At 41.9% G+C, this 12,780-nt stretch overlaps 1 protein-coding gene across 6 annotated transcripts in view; it reads right to left on the bottom strand.

The window, feature by feature from the left end:
• zc3h18 (zinc finger CCCH-type containing 18) overlaps positions 1–12,780 on the bottom strand; it is a 248,614-nt gene that overhangs the window by 84,799 nt on the left and 151,035 nt on the right. For all 6 annotated transcript variants that reach the window (XM_060837894.1, XM_060837895.1, XM_060837893.1 and 3 more), the window contains one exon: positions 5,001–5,138. In XM_060837894.1, coding sequence (XP_060693877.1) covers positions 5,001–5,138 — 138 coding nt within the window. The remainder of the gene's footprint in view (positions 1–5,000; positions 5,139–12,780) is intronic.

The raw sequence follows: 12,780 nt of genomic DNA, 5'->3' as shown, positions 1-12,780 counted from the left end.
TGTGGAGGCGCAGGAGATTGGAGAGACACTAAATCAATACTTTTCATCAGTATTCACTCAGGAACAGGACACTGTTGCTGATGTGAATATGGAATCACAAATAATTAGAATGGATGGCCTGGAAATATGCAGGGAAGAGGTGCTGGGAATATTGGAAAGGATGAAAATAGATAAGTCTCCTGGGCCTGATGGCATTTACCCTAGGATCCTATGGGAAGCTAGGGAGGAGATAGCAGAGCCATTGGCCTGGATTTTTATGTCGTCATTGTCAACGGGAATAGTACAGAGGACTGGAGGATAGCGAATGTGGTCCCCTTGTTCAAGAAAGGGAGTAGGGATAGCCCTAGTAACTATAGGCCAGTGAGTCTGACTTCAGTGGTGGGCAAAGTCTTAGAGAGAATGGTAAGGGATAAGATTTATGAACATCTGGATAGGAATAACGTGATCAAGGATAGCCAGCATGGTTTTGTGAAGGGCAGGTCGTGCCTCACAAACCTTATTGAGTTCTTTGAGAAGGTGACTAAGGAAGTGGACGAGGGTAAAGCAGTAGATGTTGTGTATATGGATTTTAGTAAGGCGTTCGATAAGGTTCCCCATGGTAGGCTAATGCTAAAACTACGGAGGTATGGCATTGAGGATACATTAGAGGTTTGGATTAGGAATTGGCTGGCTGGAAGGAGACAGAGGGTAGTAGTTGATGGACTATGTTCATCTTGGAGTGCAGTTACTAGCGGTGTACCACAAGGATCTGTTTTGGGACCATTGCTTTTTGTTATCTTTATAAATGATCTAGAGGAAGGGCTTGAAAGCTGGGTAAGCAAGTTTGCGGATGACACAAAAGTCGGTGGAGTTGTGGATAGTGAGGAAGGAAGTGGTAGGTTACAGCGGGATATAGATAAGTTGCAGAGCTGGGCAGAAATGTGGCAAATGGAATTCAATGTAGCTAAGTGTGAAGTCATTCACTTTGGTAGGAGTAACAAGAAGATGGATTACTGGGCTAATGGTAGGCTACTTGGTAGTGTGGATGAGCAGAGGGATCTTGGTGTCCATGTACACAGATCTCTGAAAGTTGCCACCCAGGTAAATAGTGCTGTGAGGAAGGCATATGGTGTACTGGGCTTTATTGGTAGAGGAACTGAGTTCCGGAGTCCTGAGGTCATGTTGCAGTTGTATAAGACTCTGGTGCGGCCTCATCTGGAGTATTGTGTGCAGTTTTGGTCGCCATACTATAGGAAGGATGTGGAGGCATTGGAACGAGTGCAGAGGAGGTTTACCAGGATGTTGCCTGGAATGGTAGGAAAATCCTATGAGGAAAGGCTGAGGCACTTGGGGCTGTTCTCATTGGAGAAGAGAAGGTTTAGGGGAGATTTGATAGAGGTGTATAAGATGATTAGGGGTTTAGATAGGGTCGACACTGAGAACCTTTTACCGCTAATGGAGTCAGGTGTTACTAGGGGACACAGCTTTAAATTAAGGGGTGGTAGGTATAGGACAGATGTTAGGGGTAGATTCTTTACACAGCGGGTTGAGAGTTCATGGAATGCCCTGCCAGTAGCAGTGGTGAACTCTCCTTCTTTATGGTCATTTAAGCGGGCATTGGATAGGCATTTGGAAGTTATTGGGCTAGTGTAGGTTAGGTAGGATTCGGTCGGCGCAACATCGAGGGCCGAAGGGCCTGTACTGCGCTGTATCTTTCTATGTTCTATGTTCTAACATAAGATATAGGAGCAGGAATAGACCGTCTGGTCCCTCGAGCCTGCTCCACCATTCAGTAAAATCATGGCTGATCTGTAGACAGGGTGGATAGCAAGAAGTTTTTTCCTTCAGAGTGGAGGACTCAATTACTAAGGGTCATGGGTTCAAAGTGAGAGGGGAAATGCTTAGGGGAGATATGGGTGTAAAGTTCTTTATGCAGAAGGTGGTGGGTGCCTAAAACCTGTTGCCAGCGGAGGTGGTAGCAGCGGGAACGATAGTGCCAGTTAAGACATATCTAGACAAATGCATGAATGAGCAGGGAGCAAAGGGATACAGTTCCTTGGACAATAGGCGGCAGGTTTAGATAGAGGATCTGGATCGGCGCAGGCTTGGAGGGCCGAAGGGCCTGTTCCTGTGCTGTAATGTTCTTTGTTCTACACTTCAGAAATATTCATGGATTAGGAAATTTGGTGTCACTACATCAAAGACACATTTCTCATAGAACCAAACAAAGGTCTTTGTGAGTGCGCAACCTATTGGGGATCCCATTGCAAGGCATTTCTTTGGACATACATAGTGAAATTAAAATGGAACCGAATTACATGAGTTGTTGAATCCTAATTCATACAATTGCGGTGGGACAAAATCACCACGATATAATGCTGTAGTACATATTCCAAGGCTTCCTTCAGTGGTAGATTGGTGAATGTGCTAGCAATGTCAAAACGAACATATTGACAGAGCATTGTTACGGTCTTGCAAATATGGAGGAACACTTCCTGTGTTCAAACTTGCTTAAGCAGAAAATTATGTGGCTAACCGTGTAGAGAAATCAGACAGACCTATGTACTGAGAGAAAATGAGGACTGCAGATGCTGGAGATTAGAGTCAAGAGTGTGGTGCTGGAAAAGCACAGCAGGTCAGGCAGCATCAGAGGAACAGGAGAATTGACGTTTTGGGCATAAGCCTTTCATCAGGAATTCTGAAGAAGAACTATACACTGCAAACATACCCTCACTGGTCAGCATACACATTGAGATTTCTAGACTGCCACATTCTATAAGACTGACTTTAAACAATGTTTCATTAGGGGCCATGCCGTTAGCTCACCTTGTAAATGTGATGCTAAAGCAAGTTGCCTGCAAGATAATGGCAACTTCAACCAGATAATTTCTTATTAAATATTGTACAAGCTCATGAAATGTTCTGAGATGGTTACTCTTGGTCCTGAAAAATGCTCAGTCTACCTCAGATTATGAGGGTTGGATATCTCAAAAGCTTGAGCAATAGCTGAATCTAACTTTTTCATGCTACTAGTATGTAATAGCAACACAAATGATGTTTGCTATTAACAGGATGAAGTTGTCATGACAAAACGACATTGTGCCTATCATACATAACATTGTGTATGAATTCTACTGCTGGTGTGATGTCAGGCACACAGGCAATATGACCCAAAGACTGGCAGATAGTATCAAACAAAACAACCCTTAGGCTGTCTACAACAAGCAAGATACTGACCATTTTCAACCAGCCTAAACTTGAAAACTTGCAGGGAAGTGTCCAACATTAGATTTTGCAATTGGACAATATTTACTGAACAATCTTGCATATACAACGAATTACAATGGCAACTAATTTAGGATTGTTAGATAGGTTAGCACTGTGGTGTCGTTGCATGTACTGGTAGATACATACATTTGTGTACAGAGCTCTGATTTTTGCAGATAGAAAGAACATAGTATACACATAATGCCTGATTCAACCGAACACCAATCAACTGCCTGGCTGAAAACTTAAACAAAGCTGGCACTTAATGCAATCCTCATTATTTATTGAACTCTCTGTAGCAACACTTTTGTCAGTCAGAGTCCAACTGCAAACCAATGTCAATCACTATCTTGTCTCAAAGTATAAATGCTACTTTACTCTGAATTTATACTCTTGCAAATTGTCCTCATTATTCTCAGATTAAAAAAAATCTTTTGACAAACTGTCCTTTCTTCTGCAATATTTAAAGTGAACATATTTAAGGCTAAGATAAAGAGAAACTCTTGGTTTCTCAGGAAATGAAGGCATCTGGAGCACAGAAGAAAGTGGTCTTAAAATGATCACCCTGGTTGTATTGAAGATCAGGATCAAGGTGCCATATGGTTCTACTTCTAATTTTTACCTATGACGTTCATTATGGTTACATTAGCTCATTGTTGGACCTATGCAATTCACCCCCACTTGCCTATTCTTCATTTCCACCATATTCAATATCATTGTTATCGCTTTCACTGCTAAATTAGCAGCATCCAGTTTTCTGGTGAGGTTAAATGCAACGAGATGCAATACTTGTCTATTTGCGAAGATTCTTTTTTCAGATCCCAAAATTAGCTCTCCTTTAGTCATGTATTTTTATGGCTGATTACCCTTCATCTTTTCCATAACTATTCTGATTTCATCATTATTCACCAATACTCTCCACTGCATTTGTTCTATTTCATTTTCCTGCAATGAATCAGTAGTTTCCTTCCTTGTCAAGCATAGCCATGATCCAGAGTATGCTCTTGTGCATATTTCTGGAATGCCCTTAAAACTGTCTGAACATATATGAAGTCATTGGGAGGCCCCCAGCTTCACAAAAGTTCTCAAATCATAAAAGATTAATTTGTTCCATTAAGAGAACTTATTTCCAAATTACATGCAGCGTGAAAAACTAATTTCAGAAGAAAGTGGAACTAAACACTTCCTCATATACACATTATTCTCAACAATAGATATTTCATATTGCAATATTTGTCTTTATCTGTAAATAGATGAGGAAGTTGCAGTGGAATCACAAATTCTCTCTACCCACTTTGAATGATTTGATTACAAGTCCTTCTGAATGGAAAATAACTTAATAGCAATAATGTTATAATCTAAATTTGACCTCCAAATAATTATATCCAATTGCCTCTTTAATCGCACTCTAAGTTGTAGTAAAATCCTTGTAAGTCAGGCTCACTTGTGGACACTGGGAGATGAATCGGTCAGGTGGGTACAGCTAGAGACCGCTGACTTCACTCCTGAAAAATGGCACTCAACGAAGGCAGATGTTAGACACTGCTTATATCCCATTATCAGTGGCCAATCATTTGGTAAGTACATTCAGTTCTCTCTCAAAAACAAATCATGATATTTTACACTCTACTTCTGAGGCTGGGAAGAATGCAAAGGTTAATCTGTTGAACTAACTGCAAATTAAAAACTGTACAGAGCAGACACATTTGTATTTATGCTGATTCATGTTGATAAAATAGGATTCTGAATCCCACCTTGATCTGCTGCCAGAATAAGAACTGTGTCTGGAGGAATGGCTGGAATAGGAGCTGTAAGAGGATGATCTTGAATGCGACCTTGAACGTGACCTGGATGATCCAGACCCTGAATAGGAAGAAGAACGAGAAGACGACCTGAAAAAGATAATTAAAAAAAGGACGTTGTTGACTTAAAAACACCATAGGTAGCTTGATTAGCATATAGCTTAACCAAAAGTCCCTCGATTCTGGACAGGTCCCATCAGACTGGGGAACTGCAAATGTAATACTCTCTTCAGGAAAGGGGCAGATAGAAAGCAGAAAACAATAGGTCTGTTAGTCAAATATCTGTCACTGGAAAAATGTTACAATCCATTATTAAGAAAGTAATCACAGGGCATTTAGAAAACCAACACATAATCAGCGAGAGTCAACATAATTTTGTGAAAGGGAATTCTTAATCAATTACTTTAATCTAGTTCTTTGGGGATTTAATGAAAAGGGAAGTACTAATACATGTAAGCTATCTGAATTTCCAAAATTCTATAAGAACATAGAACAATACAGCACAGAACAGGCCCTTCGGCCCACATAAGGTGCCACACAAAAGATTACTATACAAAATAAGAGGTCATGGTGTTGAAGAAGATAATAGTTAAGCATGAACAGAGGATTGACTAACAGGAAACAGAACGAATAAATGAGTTGTTTACAGGTGGGCAAACTTTAACTAGTGAACTGCCAAAGCAATCAGTGCTGGGGCCTCATGGATGAATGGGCAGACTGTGTAGTAGCCAAATTTGCTGATACATATAAAATAGGAAAGCAAGTCATGAAGAGGATGCAGAAAATCTACAAGCATGTATATAGTTATATGAGAAATAATGGAGCATGTGAGAATATGCGAGGGTAACCATTTTAGTGGAAGAACAGTAAAGTATCTAGGGCAAAGTAGCCTGTTTGACAGGCACCTCATCCATCACCTTCAACATCCACTTCTTGACCATTGGCACGGAGTGGCAGAAGTGTGTGTCAACTACAAGAAGCACTGCATTTACTCATCAAGGTTCCTTCAACAGAACATTCCAAACCTGTGACTTCAGCCACTGAGAAGGACAGGGCAGCAGATACATGGGAACAGTAAGTTTCCCTCCAAGCCACTCATCATCGTGACTTGGAAATACTTTAATGCTAGGAGTGTAACTCGTAAGATTATTGAGTTACTAGTGTGGATTGACAAATGGAAGTATGATATTATTGCCATCACACAAACATTGTTGAGGGAAGAGCTGGACTGGCAACTCAACATGCTGAGGTATGGGACCTTTAGTAAGATAGAGGGGGGTATAAAACACGTGGTGGTGGAGCACTATTAATTAAGGAGTCAATTGTTATTTCTTGACTGTCGCTAGTTCAGAATGCTCGAACAGCATTCCGAACAACATCGTGGTTGTACCTAACAATTGCAGTGATCCAAGAAACCCTAACCCTATCACCATCACCTCCTTGACGGCAATTAAAAATGTGCAGAAAACACAGGCCTAGTTAACAACATCCACATCTCATGAATGAATCAAAAGAAAAATTCTGAGGGGGTCTGATCATGTAGTTGATAGAAGGATGTTTCCTCGCATGGTGAAATCTAGAATTAAGGGAGGTTCAGATAGCAGTAGAGGCTGGGTTAATAAATATGTTCAAGGTTGAGTGAGATAATTTTCTTGCAAAACAAAAACCTAAGGATTCTGGGGGTGAGGAGGAAGGTAGTGGGATTAATTCCATAATCAGATCAACCATGAATTTATCAGATGGTGAAGCAGACACTATGAGCTTAATAGCCTTTTCCTGTTCTTATTTCCTATGGTCTTATTAAAGTTTTTCAGGCCTGTTCTTTGATTCAAATGCTTGCTGAGACATCCAACAAGGAACATATCTAATCACATCAGCCCAATGAATAGAGCAAAATTTCCTCCTTCCCTAACGGGAAATATTCAAAACAGTTATTGAATGCAGACCACATAAATTGGGAAAATCAAATTGGCAGAAGTAGCAATTAGGAACAAAAAACGTCACAGAATGTACCTGGGACAGTTTCCTAGAGCGCATTGTGGATGCAAGCAGACATCCAGCTATTTTAGATATGGTCCTGTATAATGAGGTTGGTTTAACAAACAATCTCATTAAAAGATTCCCCAAGGAACAGTGACAATAATATGGTAGAATTTAGCATTCATTTCAGAGTGAGAAAGTTGGGTTGGAAACGACTGTGCTAAAGGCAAGACTGGATGGTCTTTACATTAATGCTTGGAGTGTAATTCCTATGACTGATGTGCATCGACACATGGAAGTATGATATTGTTGCCATCGCACAAACATAGTTGAGGGAAGAGCTGGACTGGCAACTCAGTATTCAGTGGTACAGGATCCTTAAGTGAAACAGAAGAGGGTGTCAAAAGGGTGGTGGTGTAGCACTATTGATAAAGGTGACAATCACTGCAATAAGAGGAGATGATATCTTGGAGGGATCCTCAAACGAGGCTTTGTGGTAGAACTTAGGAATGTTAGGGGGGCAACCACAGCACCCTCCTCTTCCCCCCCCCCCCAAACGAATCAGCAGGAAATAGAGCAGCAAATATGTAGGCAGTTCACAGAGGTGTGTAAGAGTAATAATCAGGTAATAATACCAGGGATTTCAACTTTCCCAACATAAAGTGGGATGAATTCTCAACATAGTGGTAAGGGTCGAGAGAGTGCGGATTTCTTGCATATATACTGGGAGTTTTTGTATCAATATGTAGAAGACCCAATGGGGAGATCCAGTGCTGGGTCTGGTTCTGGGGAGAGAAACCAGACAAGTGTTCAATGTGGCAGTGGGGGAACATTTTAGTGATAGTGATTACAACACGGTTGAAGGAAATGTAGAAGAAATAAAGTTTTTAAAAAGTCATTTGTGGGACATGGACATTATTTGCGGGCCAGCATTCATTACGCGTCCTTCGCTGCCCTTGGGAAGGTGATGGTGAGCTGCCTCCTTGAACTTCTGCAGTCCACCAGCTGTGGGTTGACCCACAATGCCATGATGGAGGGAATTCCAGCTTAGTGACCCAGCAGCAGTGAAAGAATGGCAATATATTTCCAAGTCAGGATAGTGAATGGCTTGGAAGGAAACTTGAAGGTAGTGATGTTTTTGTAGTGAATCTTATAGATGGCACACGCTGCTGCTACTGGTGGTAGTGGAGGGAGTGCATGCTTATGGATGTAGTGCCAGTCAAACAGGTTGCTTTGCTCTGGATAGCATCAAACTTCTTCAGCTACACTCATCAAAGCAAAACTTGTGATTTGTGGTGGAAAGCTTTGAGGAGTCAGGTGGTGAGTTATTTGCTGCAGTATTCCTAATCTCTGACTGGCTCTTGCAGCCTCTACACTTATATGGTGAGTCCAGTTGAATTTCGGGTCAATGAAAACCCCGAGGATGCTGATGAGGGATTTAGCAATGGTAACACTATTGAATGCCAATGGGTGGTGATTGGATCATCTCTTATTGGTGATGGTTGTAGCCTGGCATTTGTGTGGCTCACATATTACTTGTCACTTGTGAGCCCAAACCTGCATATTGTCCAGATCTTGTTGCAGCTGAACATGAACTGCTTCGCAAATGGTGCTGAACATGTGCAATCATCGATGAACATCCTCAAGTCTCAGTTCCCTGAGTTCAGAGAAGCCTGGGTGTCTAGGACAATTCAGAAATTCAGAACTGGATGAGGAAGAGGAGAAAGGCTTTAGTGAGTCCAAAAGGAACAATTCAGCTGTGACTCTAGAGAATACAGGAAGTGCAGGAGGGAGTTTATGAAATCAACCGGAAGAGCATAAAGGAAGCATGAAAAAGAACATGCAAATAGGGTTAAGGCAAATCTGAAGATATTTTATAAATACATAAAAGATAGAAGGTTAACACAGGAAAGAATAGGGCCCATTAGGGACCGAGGGGTCCACGTATGTGAAGCCGCAGTATATTGGAAGAGCGTTGAATGAATAATTCTCTTCGGTCTTCACTGTGGAAAAGGAGGATGGAGATATGGAATTCAGGAAAAGGGACTATGAAGTACTTACAAAGCTTGACATAGGAAATGGGGAGATATTGGAGGCTTTGTTAGGCGAAAAACAAGCAAGTCCTCTGACATAAATTTTAATTCCTTTCTGGCCATGGAGAAAGTGCCAGAGGACTGAAGATGGCTAATGTGGTTCCACTTTTTAAGAAGGGTAGTAAAGATGAACCAGGAAGTTGCAGACCAGTGAATTTCATGACAGCAGTCGTGAAAACTATTGGAGAAAATTCTGATGGAGTGAATTAACACTCACTTGGAAAAACAAAGGTTAATTAGGGACAGTCATAGAACATTACAGCACAGTACAGGCCCTTCAGTCCTCAATGTTGCACTGACCAATAAAAAATTAACCCGACACTATTCCAATATCATCCATATGTTTATCCAAATGACCATTTAAATGTCCTTAGTGTCGGCAAGTCCACTACTGTTGCAGGCAGGATGTTCCATGCCCTTACTACTCTGAGTAAAGGACCTACCTCTGATATTGCTGTGGTTTTTAGGAATGAACAGGATAAGCCTTTATTGCAAAACAAAAGCTGTGTCCATCAGAGTAGTCAACCCTGAAAGCCTGTGAACAGCGGGAGTACTCTCATGCTTATGTTGTTCTAAAAGCCATGCCCTGTTATATTTGCCTAACCAATCACAATAATCCTGCATTATATACCAGGTGAAAGTGGGTACTGCAAATGCTACACTGCTGCCTCACAGTGCCAGGGAGCCGGGTTCGATTCCAGCCTCAGGTGACTGTTTGTGTGAAGTTTGCACATTTTGTATTGGTTTCCTCCGGGCACTCTGGTTTCCTCCCACATTCAAAAGATGTGCAGGTCAGGTGAATTAGCCATGTTAAATTGCCCATAGCATTTGGTACATTAATCAGAGGGAAATGGGTCTGGGTAGGTTGCTCTTTGGAGGGTCGGTGTGGACTGGCTGGGCTGAAGGGCATGTTTCCACACTGGAGAGAATCTAGTCTAATCTAATCTAATCATCATCATGTTCTACTAATCAAAGGTGATGGCAGACAGTCGTATATAATGAGGAGGGAATTCCCCCGAGAAATCCTCAATCCTGGCTCTAGGCCTCATGAAGTCTCATGGATTAAGCAGGGAAACTTGCTGTTGATTACCATTTACAGTCCTTCCTTGGCTGACTTATTCCTCCAACATTTTAAAGCAACACTGAGGATGCGGGAACTATGCTGGGTGGGGACTTTCAATGTCCCAATGGCTTGGCAGCAGCACTACTGATCGAGTTAGTCAGATACTAAAGGACATAGCTGAGAAAAGTGAGAAGGTGAGAAAATTCATAAAACCAAAGTACAAAGGAATGTGGGAGTACTTGTCCAAGATTCTCCAAAGGCTGACTTGCAGGTTGAGTCTGTGCTTAAGAAAGTAAGTGTAATGTTGTCATGTATCTCAAGAGGGTTGGAATGTAAAAGCAAGAATGTGCTTCTGAGACTTCATAAAGCTCTGATTAGGCCCCATTTAGAATACTACGCCCAGTTTTGGCCCCACAACTCAGGAAGTACTGCAGAGATTCACACGGATGATCCCTGGAAAGGTAGGCCTAACATACGATGAACAGCTGAGGATCCTGGGATTGTATTCATTAGAGTTTAGAAGGTTGAGGGGAGATGTAATAGAAACTTATAAGTTAATGCATGGCTTAGAAAGGGTGGATGCTGAGAATTTGTTTCCATCAGGCGGGGAAACTAGGAAAGTTGGCACAGCGTTAGAATTAGAAAGGGTCAATTTAGAACAGAAATGAGGAGACATTCCTTCAGCCAGAGAGTGGTGGGCCTGTAGATTTCATTGCCACAGAGTGCAGTGGAGGCCGGGACGCTAAATGTCTTCAAGGCAGAGATTGATTAATTCTTAATCTCGCAAGAAATTAAGAGATACGGCGAAAGTGCGGGTAAGTGGTGTTGAAATGCCCATCAGCCATGATTGAATAGCAGAGTGGATTTGATGGACAGAATGGCATTACTTCCACTCCTATGTCTTATAGCTGCTAGACTGGGTCTGCAGCAGGTGCTGAGGGAATGAACACGTGGGAAAAGCATATGTGTCCTCATTATTAGCAATCTACCAGCTGCAGATATATCTGTTAGAGACAGAATTGATAACAGGGCAGTAGTGCAACAAAGTCCCATCATAATACAGAGAATATCCTCCATTGTGTTGTGTGGCACCATCACAAAATAGCTAAATGGAATCATTTTCAAATTTGGTCATACAAAACTGGGCATCCATGAGGTGTTTTGGGCCATCAACAGCAGCAGAATTGTACTCCATCACAATCTGCAACCTTGTGGTACGCCCATTCAATTATTAGCACCAAGCCAGGGGATCAGGAGTGCCATGGAATTCTCCCTCAATTGCTTGGATGGGCGTAACTCCAACAACGTTCAAAAAGCTTGACACCCACCCAGGACAAAGCAGCCCGCTTGACTGTCACCTCATCCAAAACATTCATTCCCTCCACCACCAACACTCAGATGCAGCAGTGCTTCAAAAGAAATTAATCAGAAATGGTACACAGCTTCTTCCAAACCAACTATCACTTTCCAAAAGGACAAGGACAGCAGATACATGGGAAGGGCAGCATATGTAAGTTCACCGCAAAGCATGTCCAGGAACAGGTAATGCAATACTTTTATGTAGAAAAAGTAGAAATGAGCCGGGCATCATTGATGTTTCAATCGTTGAACTTTAATCAGGTGGTAAATTTTGCTTCTTTTTTCAATAAGCCATCTAGCTATTCAAAGCAAGCCAATTCTGCACGTCCTTAGTTAAGCTACATACTGAGGAAGGTGTATAAGATCAAAGGAAGTTTGTGTACAGGAGAAGTGGCAGATTTTGTACTGGTACATGGTCACTAGTTCAGCTGGTGGATGGGAGTGGCTGGAAAGGGAAAATTATAAATTATATATCAAATGTCCTTGGGTGCTCCAGCATTTTTCATCCTTTCCCCATTCCTGGTTTAAGACTAGAACAGCACATTCTAGCTGCTCTGTTCAAGAATTACTAGAATTTAATCTCTTGTCATTTGCACAGTCATTTGCTGTAGGGTGTGGGGCAAATAGCGATCTTTATTTTGGTCCTCATGGAGGCTTAACATCAGCAATTTTAAAAAAAATGAATTGATATAGTTCTTGTCATGATCTCAGGGAATGCTTCCACACAACTGATGGGTACTGCAAGTTTAGAACATAGAACAGGGATGGTAAGTTTCCCTCTTAAGGACTTACATTGTGAATAGGCAGAGCAAAGGCTCGGCAGGAGTGGACCCAGACAGGTGGGGGGGGTTGCTGGGCATGTGATCTGTGGATACGTGTCGCGTCTCCCACTCATCCTCCTCCTCCTCTAATAAAAAAAATCCTATGACGAGAGTTGGTCAGGTTTTTTTTTATTTATTCAATCTAGCTTGGTATTTTAAAGCAGAGGTGATGGAGGGTAGGGCAGCTGCATGCTCCTCTTTCAGGATGTGGGAGGTAAGGCTCACCACTGGTGTCCCTGCTGACTTCACAGCAGGAAGTGCACCCAACTCCAGCTCCTCACAGACCATGTTAGGGAATCGGAGATGGAGCTGGATGAACTTCGGATCATTCCGAAGGCTGAAGAGATGATAGAAACAAGTTATAGGGAAGTAGTCACACCTAAGTTACAGGACAAAGGTAGCTGGACGACTGTCAG

The sequence above is a fragment of the Hemiscyllium ocellatum genome, chromosome 17, assembly GCF_020745735.1.
Source record: "Hemiscyllium ocellatum isolate sHemOce1 chromosome 17, sHemOce1.pat.X.cur, whole genome shotgun sequence".
Classification (NCBI taxonomy): domain Eukaryota; kingdom Metazoa; phylum Chordata; class Chondrichthyes; order Orectolobiformes; family Hemiscylliidae; genus Hemiscyllium; species Hemiscyllium ocellatum.
Note: the sequence above shows the minus strand (reverse complement) of the source record. Positions and strands in the feature narration are given on the sequence as shown.